Source organism: Salvelinus fontinalis, chromosome 2, assembly GCF_029448725.1.
Source record: "Salvelinus fontinalis isolate EN_2023a chromosome 2, ASM2944872v1, whole genome shotgun sequence".
Classification (NCBI taxonomy): Eukaryota; Metazoa; Chordata; class Actinopteri; order Salmoniformes; family Salmonidae; genus Salvelinus; species Salvelinus fontinalis.
The window spans coordinates 74,142,366-74,166,198 of NC_074666.1; the positions used below are offsets into that span (position 1 = coordinate 74,142,366).

General features: G+C 46.4%; 1 protein-coding gene across 4 annotated transcripts in view; it reads left to right on the forward strand.

Annotated features, from left to right (window-relative positions):
* The window catches only part of LOC129825488 (caskin-2-like), a 96,325-nt gene that overhangs the window by 53,036 nt on the left and 19,456 nt on the right, over positions 1 to 23,833 (forward strand). For 3 of the 4 annotated variants that reach the window (XM_055885630.1, XM_055885655.1, XM_055885638.1), the window contains 7 exons: positions 6,513 to 6,610; positions 8,684 to 8,829; positions 10,379 to 10,474; positions 12,087 to 12,217; positions 20,791 to 20,899; positions 21,142 to 21,250; positions 22,901 to 22,995. In XM_055885630.1, the coding sequence (XP_055741605.1) occupies positions 6,513 to 6,610; positions 8,684 to 8,829; positions 10,379 to 10,474; positions 12,087 to 12,217; positions 20,791 to 20,899; positions 21,142 to 21,250; positions 22,901 to 22,995 (784 nt within the window). The remainder of the gene's footprint in view (positions 1 to 6,512; positions 6,611 to 8,683; positions 8,830 to 10,378; positions 10,475 to 12,086; positions 12,218 to 20,790; positions 20,900 to 21,141; positions 21,251 to 22,900; positions 22,996 to 23,833) is intronic. The other variant, XM_055885647.1, reaches the window with a different exon arrangement.

Sequence of the window (23,833 nt, forward strand, 5' to 3'; positions counted from 1 at the left end):
ACCCTAGACACTGTTGTGGGAAAAGCCCAGGAGGGTGGCCGTTTCTGAGATACTGGAACCGGCTTGCCTGGCACCGACGATCATACCACACTCAGTCGCATAGGTCACTTTTACCCGTTCTAACGTTTAATCGAGCAGTAACTGAATTCCTTGGTGCCTGTCTGCCTGCTTTATTAAGTAATCCACGGCCACGTGACTCACTGTCTGTAGGATATAACCATTTTCGTGAGCGGGGTGGTGTACCTAATAAACTGGCCAACTGGTCAGCTCACGCAACTGTTATTAAGGTGTGTGAGGCTGTGAGAGAGTGCTTGGCACCCATTCATCCCATTTCCGTAGACTTTATTTGCCCTCTCCGTTTATGTGTATGTGCTAGCATGCATGAGAGTGTGTGTGTCAGAGAAAGGCATGCTGAACAAACACTGGTGCTGTAATATATAAAAGGGTCTCTTTTCTGCAACCCTGTGAGACAAATTAGTATTTGAGTCTCCATGAACTTTTCCAGCTTTTGGTCTGTGTTTTGGGTGCAGTTTCCATGGAGAGCAGCACTGGAATGGCCTGGGCTGAATGGCTGTGCCTGTCTGTGGGGGACTGGTTGGATCCTTGGCCTGTGTGTCTGTGTGTCCACAGAGGGCAGTACTGCCAGGACCCGTCAACACACCCCTGTCATCTGAAGCAATGGAGGGAAAGAACCAACCCTGGCAGGAGAGGACTATACACTACTAACTCTCCCTCTGAGAGCTGGACAGAAAGCCTGCTCTGTTTCCAAACTACCATAGAAGCTGACATCCATGCCATGTTAGAAGTGTATGTCAACACAGCTCCCTGCGGGAGGAAGGTGTGTGTGTGTGTGTGTGTGTGTGTGTGTGTGTGTGTGTGTGTGTGTGTGTGTGTGTGTGTGTGTGTGTGTGTGAGAAAGACTGTGTATTTAAGAGAATGAAACAGCGTGTCTGAACCTGCGCTCGTAAAAACTCCCTGTAAATGTTTTCATTCAGACGGCTTGTACTGTCATATAAAATCCATTGCCTTACAAAGGAACATAGGAAAGATACCAAAGGCATCCAAAAAAGACCTCACCATTGAAATGTAGCTAAAAGTGATGTCATAGTTCCCGTGTTTCCAAGCCATTTCATTGGCTCTACTACTATACTACACAGAGCTATAGGGCCCACCTGCATTGATGCTGTGCCTAGATGACCAAGACCAGGCCACTCTGTTTGCTGAAACGATTAGCACACAGCCCAAACTGGAAGGAAGTTATTAGCCTCTGACCTCCCAGTCAGGCAGTCAGTCAAATAGACAGAGAGATACTAGACTGGCCAGGTCACCTTGGGGAATGTGACACTATCAGCAGGAATGTCATTTGACAGGATGGTGCCTTGGCTCTGAGAGGCTGTAACTCTCTCACTGTCCCTGGTCTTGCTGGGGAGGTTGTGTGTGTGTGCGCGTGCGTGCGTGAGCGTGCGTGCGTGCGTGTGAGCATGCATGTGTGTTTGCTTGCTTGTGTCTGTCTGTCTGTCTGTCTGTCTGTGTGAGCCTGTGCGTGTTTGCTTGCTTGTGTGTGAGCGGGTCTGTGTCTGTCTCTGTGTGTGCGTGCGTGCGTGTGTGTTTGTTTGAGGTGGGTGATATACTACCCCAGTGCATTCCAGTCTGCAGGGATGACAGCACTCCAACCTGGTACTAAGGGGCCTGATTGGAGACAGGTCAGACCCTCTCCATCTCCCTCCGTAAATATCTCCCTCCTCTCTCATCCTCTCTCTGTCTCTCCCTCTCTCTCTTTCTTTCATTGGAGTGGTGTGCTAGAGTGATGCTGTAAGAGATGTCCCTGTTCTCTTCTAGAGAGGGGGAGGGGGAGAGACGGCGGGGTTGACAGGAGGAGAGACCTGCGTGCTTTGAACACAGAGCCTTTTCAAGAGCCTTTCTCTCTTCTGGACTCTCACGTCCTGCCAGGAGGAGAACAGGAGAGAGAATTGAAGGGAAGGACAGAGGAGGGATTGTGTACCTCCGGCCTCTCACCTCCCTCTCTCACTCTCCTGACTGACGTCCCTCTTTCATGGCTGGGCCCTGTGTAAAGCCCCTGGCCCGAGTGACTTAATACATCCCCACCCCATGGCCCAAATAAACGCTGCTGCATTAGTGAAGGAAACCGAGCTCTACCTCAGAGGATAGAGACAGGATTCACTGGGTTAAGTGGCCCTAAGGCAGGCCTAATGAGACCAACGTCACACGGGGTTCATCTAGGTTTAGAGAGATCTCAACTGAAGGTTCACGAAAGAGAGAGAGGGTGTGTGTGTGTGTGTACTCTGCTTGGAGTGTGACTCTCACAGAGGTGTGAAGTGTTTTCAGAAGCACTTAGGAAATCAAGTGATTTGGGACGTGGTTCACCAACACTTCTGTACTCAATATTACAACATGAAAAACGGTTCGGGACTCAAATGTTGTTACTTTTGGTTCTATCAAATGTGTCTCACGTTTGGAAATGAACTAAATGTATTGAACTTAATAGAGTTATCATAACACATGACCAGAATGCATCAGGATTCGTATTCCCTGCAACTTTCTGAAGAGGCAACGACACAGGAATGCCCCTGTCTGTGTGCGGTGTGCGTATGTCTACCACTTTGTGTAACCATTATGGATGCGAATGATAACCGTCTGGTAGATGGAAAGCTTTTCCCAGTAGTCTTTGCCTACCTGGCAGAATCATGATTATTTTCATCAATTCAGTGGCCAATAGTTTTGCAAACTCCATCAAACATGCGCTACAGAAACACCACTAACCAAACAACAGTGCTAAGCGTCTGCACTTGAATTAAAGGCTATCTACACTAAAACATATTAACGTCTTACATTTTTCCCCAGACTTCAAATGTAATCCTCTGATGTGGTTTAGTCATTTTTGTGTATTTAGAACAATGTAGTTTTTTATCTTTTTAAAAGCCGAACAAACTGGGAAAAACCACATTCTCTCTGCTTTTTTTGCCGTTATCGTTTTGGTATAGAGTGTGTTTTTTATTTAACCTTTTATTTAACTAGGCAAGTCAGTTAAAAGCAAATTCTTATTTACAATGACGGCCTACCTCGGCCAAATCCGGACGATGCTGGGCCAATTGTGCGCCGCCTTATGGGACTCCCAATCACGGCCGGATGTGGTACAGCCTGGAATCGAACCACTGAGATGCAGTGCCTTAGACTGCTGCAACACTCGTGATACTAAACCTGGTATCAGTATCCAAGTCCAAATTCTTGTATCGTGACAGCACTTGTGCTCATCCCTAGTCTGGGCCTCAGCAGCTGGTATTATTCACACAAAATATCAGTTTCTTTCCCTGCATGTCTAGTCTCCCCTACTTGTGCTCTTTCTTCAGACTCTCTTTGTGTGAGGAAGCCCTGGAGTGCAGCTCACGGTAACTCCATTATAATATGCTGACATAATGGTAAGATCAGTCTATGATACTCTATTAAATTAATTAAGAAGCCTCCAGGTAAGCCGTATTTAGTATCGCATCATCAAACTTGATACCTTTCTATTTGCGTTGTCATATGTGTAAGATACCTCCGTCTTTACAGTAGGCCTTTGTCTTTACTCGGTTGTCCCTCCATAGACTTTGGACTGGAGCAAACATGTTTCCTATCCACCAATAGACAGACAAGGTTTATTTAGATTTTAGAAGCTGTCCTAATAACTAGGCTGTTTGCAGAGATGCTCCTCACACATGCATTTTGATGATTTTATCACCTCTCAGTCAGGCTGCTGGATTGAACAGAGGGATTAGACTCTCTCTTCCTCCCCCTCCTCTATCTCTCTCTCCTTCCCCCTCGCTCTCTTTCATTCTATTCCATTAATCTTAGAGATGATCCTGGCCCTGTTGGTTACTGTAGCCAGACACAGCAGAACCCCCCAGCCTCCCTTCATATTACACAACTCCCTCTGGTAGAGAGACAGGAAGTGCTACATGCCCACTGAGGCACCACTTATTCCAAAACACCCTGTAGAGCTATAGTACCGACTGTCTCTCGCTAGTACGGGCCGTCTCTCTCTAGTACCGACTGTCTCTCGCTAGTACGGGCCGTCTCTCTCTAGTACCAACCGTCTCTCTCTAGTACCGACTGTCTCTCTAGTACCGACTGTCTCTCTCTAGTACCGACTGTCTCTCTAGTACCGACTGTCTCTCTCTAGTACGGGCCGTCTCTCTCTAGTACCAACCGTCTCTCTCTAGTACCAACCGTCTCTTTCTAGTACCGACCGTCTCTTTCTAGTACCGACCGTCTCTCTCTAGTACCGACTGTCTCTCTCTAGTACCGACTGTCTCTCTCTAGTACCGACTGTCTCTCTCTAGTAGCGACCGGCTCTCTCTAGTACCGACTGTCTCTCTCTAGTACCGACTGTCTCTCTCTAGTACCGACCGTCTCTCTCTAGTACCGACCGTCTCTCTCTAGTAGCGACCGGCTCTCTCTAGTAGCGACTGTCTCTCTCTAGTACCGACTGTCTCTCTCTAGTACCGACTGTCTCTCTCTAGTACCGACCGGCTCTCTCTAGTAGCGACCGGCTCTCTCTAGTACAGACTCATCTCTCTCTAGTACCGACCGTCTCTCTCTAGTACCGACCGTCTCTCTCTAGTAGCGACCGTCTCTCTCTAGTACAGACTCTCTCTCTCTAGTACCGACCGTCTCTCTCTAGTACCGACCGTCTCTCTCTAGTACCGACCATCTCTCTCTAGTACGGACTCTCTCCCTAGTACTAGCTGTCTCTCTAGAGTGCAGGCCGTCTCTCGTGTCTCTGATCTGGTTATTTATGGTTAGGTGCTGTACAGTATATTATGTTCTGGCAGCTTCCTCCCTCTCTCTCCATGTGGATGGTGGTGGCTGCAGGCTGTGGCTGCGGCCTGGACCTGCGTGTGTGTGTGAGATGGGAGATTTATATCTGTGGTGTTTGGACTTGACGGTGGTGCTGGAGGCAGGTTTGTTACTCACCAGCCTGATGAGTTGAGTCGTTCTTCCCCTCTGAGCTGAGTCACCTCTAGAGGCCACACTTTGTGTTGGCATGCCCCGACAACACACACACGGCATGGCACTCATAAAACATGATGGTGGGGGTGCCAAATCCTCCCTCCCAAAGTTTGGGGGCTTTAATTTTTTATTTACTACCCCCATACCCCCCCCTCCCTTTCTCCCCAAAACAGATAAAGCTGAACAACAAAGAGAGAAAAGGGGAGGAGGGGGGAGAGACTGTCTGGATGAGGATGGGGGGAGTCTGGTCTCGATTGAGCCAAAGCCTCCAGCTCCATTATCTTTCCTGTTATTCATGTCTCCTGGTGTCTAGTGAATCCTAGACTACTGGCTGGCTGGCTTCTACACGACAGTACTGCCCAATAACACAGCCCTCAGCCCACAGCCCAGAGCAGGGTTCTGGATGAGCCTGGCTTTGCTTTATATTGTGGCCTCTTTCTACATATTGAAGAGGTTGTTTTCCATTCACTTTACCATCAGATCACATGCAGACTTTAATTGAATCGTCATCAGTGAGAGGATGAGTGTGTGACTAACAGCCCAGGGCTGTGGTGTGTTATTGGGCTAATGGAAGAGTACTGGCTCTCTGTCTGTCTCTGTCTCTGTCTCTCTCTCTGTCTCTCTCTCTGTCTCTCTCTCTCTCTCTCTCTCTCTCTCTCTCTCTCTCTCTCTCTCTCTCTCTCTCTCTCTCTCTCTCTCTCTCTCTCTCTCTCTCTCTCTCTCTCTCTCTCTCTATGTCTCTCTGTATCTCTCTCTCAATGCCTCCCTCTATCTCTCTCTCTATGTCTCTCTGTATCTCTCTCTCAATGCCTCCCTCTATCTCTCTCTCAATGTCTCTCTCTGTCTCTCTCTCAATGTCTCTCTCTGTCTCTCTCTCTCTCTCTCAATGTCTCTCTGTCTCTCAATGTCTCTCTCAATGTCTCTCTCTGTCTCTCTCTCAATGTCTCTCTCTGTCGCTCTCTCAATGTCTCTCTCTGTCTCTTTCTCAATGTCTCTCTCTGTCTATCAATGTCACTCTCTCTGTCTCTCTCTCTCTGTCTGTCTCTTTCTGTCTCTCTCTCTCTCTCTCTCAATGTCTCTCTCTGTCTCTCTCTCTCTCTGTCTGTCTCTCTCGGTCTCTCTCTGTCTCTCTCTGTCTCTCTCTGTCTCTCAATGTCTCTCTCTTTCTCTCTGTCTCTCTCTCAATGTCTCTCTCTCTGTCTCTCTCTCTCTCTTTCTGTCTCTCTCGGTCTCTCTCGGTCTCTCTCTGTCTCCCTCTGTCTCTCTCTCAATGTCTCTCTCTCTCTCTGTCTTTCTCTCTCTCACAAGCAATCCCATTAGCCTCTAAGCCTCCCCATTGCCAAACAATCACAATGCCCTCTCAATTGTGTCTTTCACTCAACTATACTATGTCTGTACTGAACTATCTCTCCAAACGTCATCTTCCCATTTCCTCTTCTCCGTTGTCTTTGTGCCTCTGTGCTATATCCCTCTGTCATCTTTTTGTATGTTGTTGTCTTCAGGTTCTCAGCTCTCCACCATGCTGCTCTGACCGGAACTACAGATCTGCTGTCTGTGCTGCTGGAGGCCCAGGCCACCGTTGACATCAAGGACAGGAACGGTGAGACACAGCACTATTTATCACCTGCTCTCAGATCAGCTAGCAAAACAGCTAACACAGGTCTCAGTGAGATCATCTCAGTCAGCACAGACATTATCTCTGATGTTTTCTATCAGTGGCACACATTGTCTTGAGATTTCATGTTAGCTGGTACATACAGATCTCAGACCAGTTAACAACATGTGCCTCAGTACAAACAGACTCGCCTTTAATTCATATTATCTGTGATGTTTTTATTAGTGACGCACACATTGTCTTGTGATTCTACTGTATATCAGCTGGTACATTCTATTAGTTCCATCTGTGGAACACATTGTGATTTTAATATCAGATTTCAGATGGATGACCCAAAAATGTCTACTGTACTTCTGTCCGTCACTCACTGTCTGTCTTTCTTGTGTTTGTTTATATGTGTATTGTAAAGTGCCTTGCAAAAGTATTCACCCCCTTGGCGGTTTTTCTATTTTGTTGCATTACAACCTGTAATTTAAATAGATTTTTATTTGGATTTCATGTAATGGACACACAAAATAGTCCAAATTGGTGAAGTGAAATGAATAAAATAACTTGTTTCACAAAATAAAAAAAATAAAAAAACGGATAAGTGGTGCGTGAATATTTATTCACCCCCTTTGCTATGAAGCCCCTAAATAAGATCTGGTGCAACCAATTACCTTCAGAAGTCACATAATTAGTTAGATTGCACACAGGTAGACTTTATTTAAGTGTCACATGATCTGTCACACAATTTCAGTATATATACACCTGTTCTGAAAGGCCCCAGAGTCTGCAACACCACTAAGCAAGGGGCACCACCAACCAAGCGGCACCATGAAGACCAAGGAGCCCTCCAAACAGGTCAGGGACAAAGTTGTGGAGAAGTACAGATCAGGGTTGGGTTATAAAAAATATCAGAAACTTTGAACATCCCACGGGCACTATTAAATCCATTATTCAAAAATGGAAAGAATATGGCACCACAACAAACCTGCCAAGAGAGAACCGCCCACCAAAACTCACGGACCAGGCAAGGTGGGCATTAATCAGAGAGGCAACAAAGAGACCAAAGATAACCCTGAAGGAACTGCAAAGCTCCACAGCGGGGATTGGAGTATCTGTCCAAAGGACGACTTTAAGCCAGATACTCCACAGAACTGGGATTTACAGAAGAGGAGCCAGAAAAAAGCCATTGTTTGAAGAAAAAAATAAGCAAACACGTTTGGTGTTCGCCAAAAGGCATGTGGGAGACTCCCCAAATATATGGAAGGAGGTACTCTGGTCAGATGAGACTAAAATTGAGCTTTTTGGCAATCAAGGAAATGCTATGTCTGGCGCAACCCCAACACCACTCATCACCCGGAGAATACCATCCCCACAGTGAAGCATGGTGGTGGCAGCATCATGCTGTGGGGATGTTTTTCATCGGCAGGAACTGGGAAACTGGTCAGAATTGAAGGAATGATGGTGGCGCTAAATACAGGGAAATTCTTGAAGGAAACCTGTTTGTCTTCCAGAGATTTGAGACTGGGATGGAGGTTCACCTTCCAGCGGGACAATGACCCTAAGCATACTGCTAAAGCAACACTCGAGTGGTTAAAGGGGAAACATTTAAATGTCTTGGAATGGCCTAGTCAAAGCCCAGACCTCAATCCAATTGAGAATCTGTGGTATGACTTAAAGATTGCTCTACACCAGCGGAACCCTTCCAAGGAGCTGGAGCAGTTTTGCCTTGAAGAATGGGCAAAAATCCCAGTGGCTAGATGTGCCAAGCTTATAGAGACATACCCCAAGAGACTTGCAGCTGTAATTGTTGCAAAAGGTGGCTCTACAAAGTATTGACTTTGGGGGGGTGAATAGTTATCTGTTATTTTTGTCTCATTTCTTGTTTGTTTCACAATAAAACTATTTTGCATCTTCAACGTGGTAGGCATGTTGTGTAAATCAAATGATACAAACCCCCCAAAAATCCATTTTAATTCCAGGTTATAAGGCAACAAAACAGGAAAAATGCCAAGGTGGGTGAATACTTTCGCACGCCACTGTATATGATCATAGATGTGCTGCCTCCTGCAGGTATGCGTCCGCTCCACTATGCTGCATGGCAGGGCAAGGCTGACTCTGTCCTTATGCTGCTGCGGGCCGGAGCTGGAGTCAATGGGGTCTCACAGGATGGACACATCCCCCTGCACCTGGCCGCACAGTACGGACACTATGACGTGGTCAGTACACAGACACACACACACACACACACACACACACACACACACACACACACACACACACACACACACACACACACACACACACACACACACACACACACACACACACACACACACACACTCACACAGACAGACAGACAGACAGACAGACAGACAGACAGACAGACAGACAGACAGACACTGAGCTCTACACAAAAGGCATGACTCTACACACAGCCATCGTTAAGCACTGTCAACAAATATCCCCATTCTGCTGGATTGGGTGGAATGTATGCTGTTCTGTCCACGAAGGTTTACTGTGGGTCACTTATCTGAGATTTAGATGTGTGTGGTCATGTTTGGTCAGTCCACTTAAGTCTTAAACAGTAAACAAACTGTCAACAAATCACAGCCATAGCCCAAAACAGATGTGACATGGCAGGGGATAGAGTAGGATGAGTGGTGGATGGTGGTACAGTCATTTAAGGGATTGAGGGGTTAGGGGATACGTAGCAAGCTGGGAGAGGAGAGGCATGTTGGTGTGATTGGATTGGAGAGGGAGAGAGGCCGGGAGAGAGAAGAACGAGGCAGGATGAGGGGGATTGGATTTGTAAGGATTGAGGGGGTAATGATGGGGGGGTCAGGTGATCTGGGGTGATCAGGTTTAGGGGGGATTAGGAACCTTGTGTTTGTTACCAAAGTCCGTCCGTTCCCGTCTCACCCCCTGTAGTGCTGAGTGATAAGTCGGTTCGGTTTCGGTCCGATTTATAATAAAAGTCATGGTTTTCGCTTTAACAACACAGAATAAAACAATGAATAAAAGTCCCATGATGGTAGATGGTACGTTTTCAGCTAGAGATACCTCGCGCAACTGCTCTAAATTGCGCGCTCCCTCTGTGTATGCCCCACACAGACGGGACAAGTAGGCATGCAATGGATTATGGTCATTGTAGTTAACTACCCACATTTCCTGTGCTGAACTATGTAGAATATTGGCCTGTTGGAAACTACACTTCCCTACTACATTGCACAGTTCGGCTTTGATCTGATTTATCTTTAGAGAAAATGCGCATTGAGCGCAAAGAAAAAACGAACGAAATGGAATTCAAATAATTGGGAAATAGATCAGGAACTATCCTACAAGCATTGTCAGGATGTGTTCTGGTTACGCCACATGAATTGATTTGTAAGCCTTTTAGGACCACAGTTTGTGTGAAAAGCATTTATCTGCACAGACCATGAAGTCCCATTTGATTGTTACAGCCTCCGGTCCTCTAGTCTACTATGTATTCCCAGAGCAGAATGACCAGGGCTAATGGACTTTCTGTTTTCACCAAATACTCTGTGTCCTTGGATACGGCAGGCAGCACCAGGTGCTGATAGAAACATCTGACATCATCTCCCTGGCTATGTGTGTTGTAATGTTATCTGCATGACCACATCCACATAACATAACCTACTCCTCTAATGGCCCCGGTGACAGTGTGTATATGGTATTTGATCTTGTGTGTGTGTGTGTGTTAATATGTGTGTTAATGTTGATTCCCTGTCTGTCTGTTTCTCTCAGTCTGAGATGCTGCTGCAGCACCAGTCCAACCCCTGTCTGATCAACAAAACCAAGAAGACCCCCCTAGACCTGGCCTGTGAGTTCGGTAGAGTCAAGGTAAGACTGTGTGTGTGTTTCCTCCCCCACCGCTGGCCCAGGCTCACAGAGACATACAGGGGGGCTGCAGCCTGCTGTGGGAGTGTAAGTGATGTAACTCTGTCGTGGCCTGTGTTAGTCTGGACAGACAGTGGTCACAGCTGGACAGATACAGCCCCTCTGGAGCTGGGATGGACTGCGTTGTTCACAACTGCTCCTCTTCCATCAAATACATCTCACTTCTGCACTCTTTACTTTGTCTTTCTTTCAGTCTCTCATCCTTGAGAATGCTGATTTTCTTACTAGAGCACATTTACTTCTCTAAACATTTCTCTCCTCTCTTTCTCTCCCTCTCTACTCTCCATTTCTCTCTCTTTCTCTCTCCCTTGAGCACAGTTATTCTCACTCCTTTTTCACACTCTCTCCATCTCAAATGTACATTTGGTTACTATGTTAATGGTGAATTGGGCAGTTTAAGCCTGCATCATTAAACCAGTTTGACAATTTCATGAACATCTCTCTCTGCCTGAGTGCACAATAGCTTTGTATATGAATTTGTCAGTTCCTATAGCCATTCAAACACCACCAAGCCAATGTGAGTGTATTTCAAACTCTGTGCGCTGCCTCAATCAAAGTCCCTGGTCCCAAATAGTGCTGCAGCAGCGTTTAGTTTGGATAGGACAGTGTGAAGCCGAACCAAGCCAGGGTGATGTAATAGTACACACACACACACACGCACACGCACACGCACACGCACACACACACACACACACACACACACACACACACACACACACACACACACACACACACACACACACACACACACACACATTGTGAACGCTCCTCTCCTACTGGGCTGGAAAATCCCCTTGTCTTTCATTCTTATGTATCTGGATGTGGGCTGGAGAGGAAGTATTGGCAAGTCCGTCTGTAACTTCTATTACTGGAAGTTTTGCTGGGCAGCTTTGTTTGTGCTTGTGTGTTTGTTAAATGAGACTTGAGAGAGTTAGCCTGTAACGATTGTCCCCTAGGATTGATTTAGAATGGGATATCTTTAGAAGGCTGACACTGGCTCCAGTGTGTGTGTGTGTGTGTGTGTGTGTGGCCATCAGCTGCTGTGTTGGGGTGCCAGGGTGTGGCGAGGCCCTCCCTATTTCTATTTCTCTCTCTCCTTCCACTCTTCCTTTCTCTCTCCTTTTCCCTCTTTGTGTTTTCCTCCTGTCCTCTGTCCCAGACAAGTTTCCCAGCAGCAGTAGTCAGTCAGTGAGTGTTGAGGTGTCATCTAGTGTGTGGGCCAGATGTGTGGGGTTGTTTATGCCCCTGGCTACTCCTGTTTTACCTCACACTCACCTGTGGGTCCTCCCATGTCAAATCACAGGACTCCTAAAGGTTTCAAACTTGTGTGTGTGCATTATCCCTTGTCCTAACAGTGTATGAAATGTACATGTGTTGGTAACAGTTGAAGCCATCACTCATCACCCTGTCTTTTCTTTATCACCCCCCCCTCCCCCCCCCCTTGTCTCACTTTCTCTTCTCTCTCTCGCTCTCTCTCTTCTTTCTCTCCTTCAATTTCCCTTTCTCCTCTTCTGTCTCCATGGCTTTATGACTTTCTTGACCTCCCTCCTGTCAGGTTGCTCAGCTGTTGTTGAGCAGTAACATGGTGGTGGCTCTGTTAGAGGGTAATAGTAAGGAACCTGCAGACTCAGGCTTCAACACTCCGCTGCACCTCGCCGCACGCAACGGACACAAGGACATCATCCGGTAAGAGACTTCCTATTGTTTTTCACAATCTGAACTTGTGAAACGTACGCAAAACTCGTATTGCGTAATAAGTGTTGTATAAATCATGCATTGATGTCAATGATGTCAAGTGTTAATGCAGATTTGTGTACACGTTTGTCAGGCTGCGATTCAGACCATAATGATTTGTGTGTACAGTGCCCATTGATAGATTGATATTTTCTTGTAGGTCTTAATCCTCTGCCTGTCATTCCTCTAATTTGTCCCATACTAATGAAAGGCTATGATTGATCATGGTTGGTAAGTACAGGTCTGTGTGGTTGAACACCTACTCTGAGGTGGACAGGGGTCTGACAGGGTTAACACAGTCACTGATCTGGAACTGGTGTGCTGGGAGACTCAACAGGACAGTAAATGGTTCTGAGGGGGTCTACCCTCTGCCCCTCCTCTCTCCTTCCCTCCTCCTCTTCCTCTCCACGGTACGATGGACAAGACAAGAACTATCAGACATGGCTCTGTCTCCACACACCCTCGCTCTGGAACACTGTGGTGTGTGTGTGTGTGTGTTTATTCTCTCTCTCAAGTAGATCTAGCCATATATTTAGTACCCCAATCTCTACTCTGACTATCTGGTAGGCTATAAAACAGCCTGTCCAATGTCTACTCCACCAGGGGACACAGTCCCAATCCCCTAGTACCTCCATGGAGACCTACATCAGAGTCTGTCTGGTACAGTCCAGTACCAGACACCCAGGTCACCCTGAGCCCTGCCATAGAGAAGGGGAGGAGGAGGGGGTCTACTCTGCAGCCCTGTTCCCATGTTTCACTGACAGCTGCAGCAGTCTGTCACCAGGCTGAGAGAGCGAGAGAGATGGATATGCAGAAAGACACTGGAGAGAGAGACGGAGAGGGAGGCTCTCTGGTGTGAGGCTGCCGTGCTGCCAATGTGACCCAGATCTGCCAGTGAGATGTGGCTGCTGATTTATCAGTAGTAGCTGGGACCAGACTGTTAACCTGTCTAGGATCAGCGTGGCGCTAGCGGCACACCCCCCCCCCCCCCCCACTGAAAAACCAGTGCCGCGAAATTCAAAAAAAATATATTTTTAAAATATTTAACTTTCACACATTAAAGTCCAATACAGTAAATGAAAGACACAGATCTTGTGAATCCAGTCAACATTTCCGATTTTTAAAATGTTTTACAGGGAAGACACAATATGTAAAGATGTACATCTATTACCTAAAAACACATTAGCATAATCCACCATCTTTTATTTGTCCACCAACACCAGTAGCCATCACCAATTCGGCTAAACTAAGATATTTATAGCCCCTAACCAACAAAAAAACTCATTAGATGACAGTCTGATAACATATTTATGGTATGGGATAGGTTTTGTTAGAAAAAAGTGCATATTTCAGGTAGACTTCATAGTTTACAATTGCACCCACCATCACAAATGGACTAGAATAATTACAATGAGCAACGTGTTTACCTAACTACTAATCATCAAACATTTCGTAAAAATACACAGCATACACGAATCGAAAGACACAGATCCTGTGAATACAGACAATATTTCAGATTTTCTAAGTGTCTTACAGCGAAAACACAATAAATCGTTATATTAGCTTAGCACATAGCAATTAGCAGCCCAGCATTGATTCTAGCCAAAGTGAGCGATAAAAGTCAACATCGCCAAAAGATATTAATTTTTTCACTAACCTTCTCAGAATTCTTCCGATGACACTCCTGTAACATCACATTACAACATGCATATACAGTTTGATCGAAAATGTTTATATTTAGCCACCAAAATCATGGTTAGACAATGTGAAATGTAACTCAGCTGGTCAGAATTTGTCCTTGCGCCACTTAGACAGTGATCTACTCTTATACATAAATACTCATAAACGTGACTAAAAAATATAGGGTGGACAGGGATTGATAGACAATTTAATTCTTAATACAATTGCGTTATTACATTTTTTAATTTATCCTTACTTTTCAATACAGTTTGCGCCAAGCGAAGCTACGTCAAAAAACATGGCGTCCTAAGCCACTAAAATGTTTCGACAGAAACACGATTTATCATAATAAAAATGTCCTACCTTGAGCTGTTCTTCCATCAGTATCTTGGGCAAAGGATCCTTTCTTGGGAGAAATCGTCTTTTGGTGGAAAGCTGTCCTCTTGCCATGTGGAAATGTCAACTGCGTTCGGGATGAACTGAAAAGCGTGCCCAACTTTTCACATCGTTGCAAAAATAAATGTCCCAAAATCGCACTAAACGGATATAAATTGCTATAAAACGCTTTAAATTAACTACTTTATGATGTTTGTAACTCCTATAACGAGTGAAAAGATGACCGGAGAAATATAACAGGCTAAACTAACGCTTGGAACAGGAGAGGGTCGGTGTCTTCCACGCGCGTTACGCAGCAAGAAAAGACTTGCTAGCTAAAGGTTTTTTTCATTTGTAGGGCCTGTGAACGAGCAATCGACCCCGTTGGAATCGTCATCACGTAAAGGCATCCAGGGGAAGACGTAAGAAGTGTCCGTATAGTCATAGCAACGACAGTGCCCTTTTAACTGACTTCAGAAAAGTGGCCAACATTTCTCAAATCTGACTCCATGTCAGGGAAATTGCTGTAGAATGGGCTCTGTTCCACTTAGAGACAAAATTTCAACTCCTATAGAAACTATAGACTGTTTTCTATCCAATAATAATAATAATATGCATATTGTACGATCAAGGATTTTGTGGGAAGCCGTTTAAAAAATTAGCCACATTAGCATAAATAGTCTAAACAGCGCCCCCATCCCCAACAGGTTAACACTAGAACTGCTGGGCCTCAATGGACCCCGCCTTCAAGCTAATGAGCAGGCATTCTGACTGCAACATTCTAACAGTGTAATTCATATTTTTAATATATGCTGTCGCAAAAATAATCATTTGGTTGTCTTTATGAAGGCCTTGGGTAACATTAGAATATGATTTTTATTTTATTTCAAAGAACTCAATAGCATTTTCATTAGTTTATGTTACTGTACACTATACACACAAAAAAAAATTCAATTGTTCAAGAAATATTGTTAGTGGAGTTCCTTTGTTACAACTATGAAACAGAAAGTATATGTGTTGGACACGGTAACAGCTTCTTTTTATAACTACACAAAACATACCCCAACCACCAATACGCACGGTCAAAAGATGCACGGTCAAATGATGAAAACATCAGTAACCTAAACATCATTAGAAGCGTGAAGTGGTCTTGATAAATAGTGAAACTCGAGGCAAAAGCAACAGTGGCATTATAATCAATATACAGTTGAAGTCGGAGGTTTACATACACTTAGGCTGGAGTCATTAAAACTCGTTTTTCAACCACTCCACAAATTTCTTGTTAACAAACTATAGTTTTGGCAAGTCGGTTAGGACATCTACTTTATGCATGACACAAGTCATTTTTACAATTGTTTACAGACAGATTATTTCACTTATTATTCACTGTATCATAATTCCAGTGGGTCAGAAGTTTACATACACTAAGTTGACTGTGCCTTTAAACAGCTTAGAAAATTCCAGAACATGATGTCATGGCTTTAGAAGCTTCTGATAGGCAAATTGACATCATTTGAGTCAATAGGAGGTGTACCTGTGGATGTATTTCAAGGCCTTCCATCAAACTCCATGCCTCTTTTCTTGACATCATGGGAAAATCTAAAGAAATCAGCCAAGACCTCCACAAGTCTGGTTCATCCTTGGAAGCAATTTCCAAACGCCTGAAGGTACCACGTTAATCTGTATAAACAATAGTACGCAAGTATTAACACCATGGGACCACACAGCCGTCATACTGCTCAGGAAGAAGACACGTTCTGTCTCCTAGAGATGAACGTACATTGGTGCGAAAAGTGCAAATCAATCCCAGAACAACAGCAAAGGACCTTGTGAGATGCTGGAGGAAACAGGTACAAAAGTAACTATATCCACAGTAAAACGAGTCCTATATTGACACAACCTGATAGGCCGCTCAGCAAGGAAGAAGCCACTGCTCCAAAACCGCCATAAAAAAGCCAGACTACGGTTTGCAACTGCACATGGGGACTCTGGTCTGATGAAACAAAAATAGAACTGTTTGGTCATAATGACCATTGTTATGTTTGGAGGGAAAAGGGGGAGGCTTGCAAGCCGAAGAACACCGTCCCAACCGTGAAGCACGGGGGTGGCAGCATCTTGTTGTGGGGATGCTTTGCTGCAGAGGGACTGGTGTACTTCACAAAATAGATGGCATCACGAGGAGGGGAAATTATGTGGATATATTGAAGCATCAGCTCAAGACATCAGTCAGGAAGTTAAAGCTTGGTCGCAAATGGGTCTTCCCTTATGGACAATGACCCCAAGCATACTTCCAAAGTTGTGGCAAAATGGCTTAAGGACAACAAAGTCAAGGAGTGGCCATCACAAAGCCCTGACCTCAATCCTATTGAAAATGTGTGGGCAGAACTGAAAAAGCGTGTGGGAGCAAGGAGGCCTACAAACCTGACTCAGTTACACCAGCTCTGTCAGGAGGAATGGACCAAAATTCACCCAACTTATTGTGGGTAGCTTGTGGAAGGCTACCCAAAACGTTTGACTCAAGTTAAACAATTTAAAGGCAGTGCTACCAAATACTAATTGAGTGTATGTAAACTTCTGACCCACTAGGAATGTGATGAAAGAAATAAAAGCTGAAATAAATCGTTCTCTCCTATTATTCTGACATTTCACATTCTTAAAATAAAGTGGTGATCCTAACTGACCTAAGACAGGGAGTTTTTACTTGGATTAAATGTCAGGAATTGTGAAAACCCGAGTTTAAATGTATTTGGCTAAGGTGTATGTAAACTTCCGACTTCAACTGTAAGTGTTGATATGACAGTAGTCAGAAATAGTCAGTTATTGTCAGCTCGCGCTTATATTGAGTGCATCTTCAATGGCATCAGTTGGACTTCATTTAGCTGTTATCCCTTGTCCTAACAGTTGACTCAAATCTTCATCAATTTCACTTACTTTGACACCTTTGTTTGGTTGTAGTGCGTAATAGTCTTCGGTTTCCTCTTTGTGTTCCGTTGTCTTGTCATTCTTCAGCACTGTTGAGGAGTACAACAGCTGTGCAGGTGCCTTATTTTGTGCAGAGGTAGGGAGCTCCCGTCTCACTCTGGTCATGGTGCCAGCCAGACTTGTTTTCTTTACAAGCAAATTGTTCGCCAATGACAATGAAGTTAAGAAATTGTCCATGGAGAGATTTCTCCCCTTGCCACTGTAAGGTTTCCAACGCTGACCTTCAGCACAGTGTAGATATTTTCCCAGATATTGAAAGCCGTTCAGCATGTTCATTACGCTTGCACTCACGGTGTAGCCTGCTCCAAGTAGCCCAGAGTAGACTGATAAGACTGCTGTGATTCAGTGGAATCATTTAGAGTACATATCATTTAAGATTCTAATTAGAATAGATCAATACAATAGAATGGCCTGTCCTTTTTTTCCATTCACAACTGGTGATGACATAATTATGCATCGTTCGCTTCCCCTCCCCATTTTCCCCCATCATACTTTACTTCATTTATTGTGTCTGTTATATGTGTGAAATTAGTTTCGGTTTAGTTTAGGTTCAGTTTCGAGGCAGTTATTGAGGCGATTATCAACTGGGACAGAACCTTCAACTGTTGGGAGAAGGAGTGGAGAAGGAGTGGAGCAGGCCCCGCTGTCGGGAGAAGGAGTGGAGCAGGCCCCGCTGTCGGGAGAAGGAGTGGAGCAGGCCCCGCTGTCGGGAGAAGGAGTGGAGCAGGCCCCACTGTCGGGAGAAGGAGTGGAGCAGGCCCCGCTGTCGGGAGAAGGAGTGGAGCAGGCCCCGCTGTCGGGAGAAGGAGTGGAGCAGGCCCCGTTGTCGGGAGAAGGAGTGGAGCAGGCCCCGCTGTCGGGAGAAGGAGTGGAGCAGGCCCCGCTGTCGGGAGAAGGAGTGGAGCAGGCCCCGTTGTCGGGAGAAGGAGTGGAGCAGGCCCCGCTGTCGGGAGAAGGAGTGGAGCAGGCCCCGCTGTCGGGAGAAGGAGTGGAGCAGGCCCCGCTGTCGGGAGAAGGAGTGGAGCAGGCCCCGCTGTCGGGAGAAGGAGTGGAGCAGGCCCCGCTGTCGGGAGAAGGAGTGGAGCAGGCCCCGCTGTCGGGAGAAGGAGTGGAGCAGGCCCCGCTGTCGGGAGAAGGAGTGGAGCAGGCCCCGCTGTCGGGAGAAGGAGTGGAGCAGGCCCCGCTGTCGGGAGAAGGAGTGGAGCAGGCCCCGCTGTCGGGAGAAGGAGTGGAGCAGGCCCCACTGCTGGGAGAAGGAGTGGAGCAGGCCCCACTGTCGGGAGAAGGAGTGGAGCAGGCCCCGCTGTCGGGAGAAGGAGTGGAGCAGGCCCCACTGCTGGGAGAAGGAGTGGAGCAGGCCCCACTGCTGGGAGAAGGAGTGGAGCAGGCCCCGCTGTCGGGAGAAGGAGTGGAGCAGGCCCCGCTGTCGGGAGAAGGAGTGGAGCAGGCCCCGCTGTCGGGAGAAGGAGTGGAGCAGGCCCCGCTGTCGGGAGAAGGAGTGGAGCAGGCCCCGCTGTCGGGAGAAGGAGTGGAGCAGGCCCCACTGCTGGGAGAAGGAGTGGAGCAGGCCCCGCTGTCGGGAGAAGGAGTGGAGCAGGCCCCGCTGACGGGAGAAGGAGTGGAGCAGGCCCCGCTGTCGGGAGAAGGAGTGGAGCAGGCCCCGCTGTCGGGAGAAGGAGTGGAGCAGGCCCCGCTGTCGGGAGAAGGAGTGGAGCAGGCCCCGCTGTCGGGAGAAGGAGTGGAGCAGGCCCCGCTGTCGGGAGAAGGAGTGGAGCAGGCCCCGCTGTCGGGAGAAGGAGTGGAGCAGGCCCCACTGGGTTATTTGTGAAAAGTCAAGGACTGAGGGGAGCATGACTTAAATGGCAGAGTAATAAATACCATGAATGAGCAGTGAAAATGACTGTTTTAGCAGTTGTAGCGTTAAGGAGTCCTATTTGTGGTGTGGTGGTCTGCCCTTTCTCTGACACACCTCCCTGGTCCAAACCACCTTACCAAAGAAACAGGCAAGGCTTTCATTGGCTTCAATTGATAATGAAAGAGAGTAACTGTGTATTCAACCATGGCACAAGGATTTCTGGGATCCAGTGGCCATATGACTCCATAACAATGCCCTGTCGTCCAATCCCACGGTTATGTCACCACAATACATGCTGTAACCTGTCCCATGGTTCCACCACTTTGGCCCCACATAGACATCCATGTAATAGAGGTATTAAAGGGGGGATATGAACAGTGGGTTATTGAGTCAGTGCAGCCCCAAAGGAGGAGTGGAGAACAGGATAGGGCTCTCTCTTTCAGCATCCAGCCAAACCAGAGGGACAGAGAGACTTTGATGAGCCTGCCCTCCTTTGTGTTTCTAAGGGGAAATGAAATGAGCACACTGACCCGGGGCTTAGCAGCCGCAGGGCAGAGAGAGGGGGGAGATGGGAAGAGAGAGTGAGAGATGCTGAAGCTGAAGCACAGTATCTGTATCAGGATGAGAATAATGAAGTTCATGTAAGAGAGGGGTATTCTTCCTCTCCCTGTCTCTATATCTCAGTTTCTCTCCTGTCTTTGTCCCCAGCATGGCCCCTGTACCAGGGCTCAGTCTTCTGAGTCATCGCTCTGTGCTTGGCAACTGAGCTCCAAAAATCCCTCTCTCTTTCTCTCTGTCTCCTTCTCTCGCTCTAAGTGACTTCTTGTTAGATGCGTGCCTTATTTACTAAAGTGAGTGGTGAGACAAACTGATGATGCAAATCACTGTCACTGTCTGAGTCAGTCTTGTATTGTTATTTTGGGTTACTGTAGATAAATGGTGTGATTGTGACAGAGGTCATTGTGAGATGTTGTGGTATGGTTCTGGTTTGGCTGATGAGCAGGAATGCCATGGAAAGACAGGGGTTATGTGTTTGCGGTAGTTAGTTACCAAACCAATTTGCATATGGGCGTGTGTGGATGCCCACTTCCCCTTGCCTTATGTATGTGTGGTGTGTGTGTGTGTGAATATACCTCTCCTGTCACTCTAACAAACTTTCCATGCTGTACATACCCAGAAGAGCTCTGACATTCCCACTAATATTCCTAAAGCTTAACTTGTCTACTTTTTTATTTTTTATTTTACCTTTATTTGACTAGGCAAGTCAGTAAGAACAAATTCTGATTTTCAATGACGGCCTAGGAACAGTGGGTTAACTGTCTTGTTCACTACCAGGATATTTGAGTGTGTGTGTCTGCGTGTGTGTGTATCTGCAGCTGGAATCGAGTGTGAATTCTCCAAATTTCCCCCTGGCTCCTCAGTGAGTTGATGTGATGTGGGATGTTGAGCAGACTAGCTACGGTGGATCACTGTAACACTGCATTGACATAATATACTGTCCTGGCATCTGGTCCTGCTGGCTCCATCCATGGCTCTGCCTCGCAGAAACCTTTACAATTCACCCTGGAGTTAACAGCCTTTGTAAACATGAAGCTGTGCTAAAGTAGTACAGTGTTGTTCCTGTCTGGTTCAGGTTGCTGCTGAAAGCGGGCATCGACATCAACAGGGCCACTAAGGCTGGCACTGCCCTGCACGAGGCTTCCCTCTACGGCAAGACGGAGGTGGTCAGACAGCTGCTAGAGGTAAGACACCTGGAGGGACATCAACCTCACTTAGTCTTTAACTAGTCTGATTCAATCACTATTCTACCACATTCAACTAACAGTTGGTGACATGTTGTCCAGTGTAAGTGAAGTGTATTATTGAATAGGCTGTACAGTACACTGCTGTTGACTGCATTAGACTTGAGAACATCGATGTTGAACGTGTTGCTGTGTTTCAGTGCACATCTGATTGACAATAACGTTGTGTGTGGTTTTGACAGGCTGGTATAGACGTGAACATCCGTAACACGTACAACCAGACAGCCCTGGACATCGTGAACCAGTTCACCACCTCTCACGCCAGCAAGGACATCAAGCAGCTCCTACGAGGTGAACAGATAGTTGTTAACAAATTAAGACATTATTCCATGAAGTATCATTCTTTGGCAGTCTTTACCTCTCATTCTGTGTTTTCCGCCTGCTTTATTGTCCTTGAACCAGGACTCTACAGTGCGACCATTTTACTCACAAACGGAAAAAGTCAAGTATGAGTTTTGATTTATAGCATATAAATTGCTGCTGTAGTTCTTTTCAAAGTATGTTGGCTGTTTTAGAAGTGTGTAGCCATAGAGTCTACTTGAGTGACTTTGTCCTTGTGTTTCTTGGATATAATTTTGTTCACACGCTAGGTTGTTTTTATCTTAGCTTGTTTGAGCTCAACTCACCTGCTAGTGAAGAGACATGGGAGAATCTCTCCCAGACAGACATGTCAGTCTCACTGTTGCCCTTAAAGGGGCAGCTGAACATTTTTGTCTCCCCTAAGTGACTAAAATATTTGACGGTACATTGTACTTGCTTGAGCATGGAACACCACAAAAACATTTTATTCTTTCACTTTTGGTCATTTCTTATCATAAAAACGCTCCTCCTCAAATACTTTTATTGTGTTCCTAAATGTATTTGTGTGTTTAAAAATCTATTTAGCCGCAATTTTTTTTTAAATGTCAGCATAGATTCCTGCTAGCAGATTTATTTCTTTGTGCTTTTGTGTAGTGAAGCGACTCTTGCATTCTTTTGCAGTTTGAGTTCTGCAGGACAGAGTGTTCAGAGGTGTGTGTGTTGGGAGAGGAGACAGACTGAGACAGAGCCAGTGCAGACGTTCCTATAGCGAGAGAGGCCCAGAGGAGAGACTGAGGGATATGAAATGCTCTAAGCTGTAATTCACCAAGCAGCTGTGTTTAACCTCATGGAGTACAGGTTACATAACCCTATCAGCTCACACACACAACCAAAAGACTAGGTGTGTGTGTGTGTGTGGATGCGTGTGTGTGTGCGACCTATGCGTTTGTTTGTTTGTGTGTGATTGTTGCGTGCCACCGCTGTGTACGTGCGCCTGCATGAGACTGTGTTTTGGACCTCTGCTGTTTGCTATCTCCTCTGTAATCCAGCAGGCCTGGGTCTTTGGTCTGGTTCTCGCAGCCTGGGAACTCAGGCCATAATGAGCACTTGTGTTCCTCAGTCAGCAGACTGCTGCTTCAAACATGGAGGCTGTGGAGAGAGACTTCCTGTTATGATCCAGTTCTCTCTGTGTTCAGAGCAGAGTGAATAGAACACAATCAGCCACCACACCTCCTCGTCATGGATTAATTATTGATGTGTACCAACCAGTCAGAAGCTGAATACAGCACTGACTGACTCTGCTCTCTGATGTCACTGCATTCCATACCAGTGCCGGATGTGACTAATAAAAAAACAACAGGCATTGGGATTGTAGCGGCGTCTGGGTATATCCCCTTAAGGTGATTTGAAAATGGTGTACATGTCAGTATGTATCAATCATTGTGCTGTATTTTCTTCCTGCCTTCATTCATACCAATTCCCTGAACTAACTTTGTGTGTGTCTCTCTTTCTCCTCTCTTTCTGTCCCCCTCTCTCTCTTTCTCTCCTCTCTCTGTCCCCCTCTCTCTTTCTCCCCTCTCTGTCCCCCTCTCTCTCACTCTACCTCTCTGTCTTTCTCCCCTCTGTCTTTCTCACACACAGATGCTACAGGTGTTCTGCAGGTGAGAGCTCTGAAAGACTACTGGAACATCCACGACCCCACCGCTCTCAACATCCGGGCCGGGGATGTCATCATGGTAGGCAGTAGGAACACACACACACAACCCTCTCTATTTGCTGTCTGTAACTCCTCAGATGTGCCTCAGCTGGCATTGCAGTGTTGTTCCCACACTCACTGTGCCCAACCGTGCCCCCATGTTGTCTATTAGGACAGGTGTGTTTTCCCTGTGAACTGTCAGGCTCATCCTCTCTAACAGGTGTTTTAGTAGCAGGCAGGGAGACAGGCTGGCAGTGTTTATGTGAGGGTGGCTTCATGAGTGTTCAGTAGACACAGTATGTAGATATGTGTGGTTTTCAGCTGTTCCATGGAGTTGAACTACTCCACAGCTAGCACACCTGATTCAACATGTCAACTAATCATCAAGCCCTTGAATAGGTGACTCCGGTAAACTAGTTCAGGGCTACAACTAAATTGTGAAAAGTCTGCGGGTCCCCGAGGATAGGTTTGAAAACCGCTGGACTGTAGGACGGTTTGAAAACCGCTGGACTGTAGGACGGTTTGGAAACCACTGGACTGTAGGACGGTTTGAAAACCACTGGACTGTAGGACGGTTTGAAAACCACTGGACTGTAGGACGGTTTGAAAACCACTGGACTGTAGGACGGTTTGAAAACCGCTGGACTGTAGGACGGTTTGAAAACCACTGGACTGTAGGACGGTTTGAAAACCACTGGACTGTAGGACGGTTTGGAAACCACTGGACTGTAGGACGGTTTGAAAACCACTGGACTGTAGGACGGTTTGAAAACCACTGGACTGTAGGACGGTTTGGAAACCACTGGACTGTAGGACGGTTTGAAAACCACTGGACTGTAGGACGGTTTGAAAACCACTGGACTGTAGGACGGTTTGGA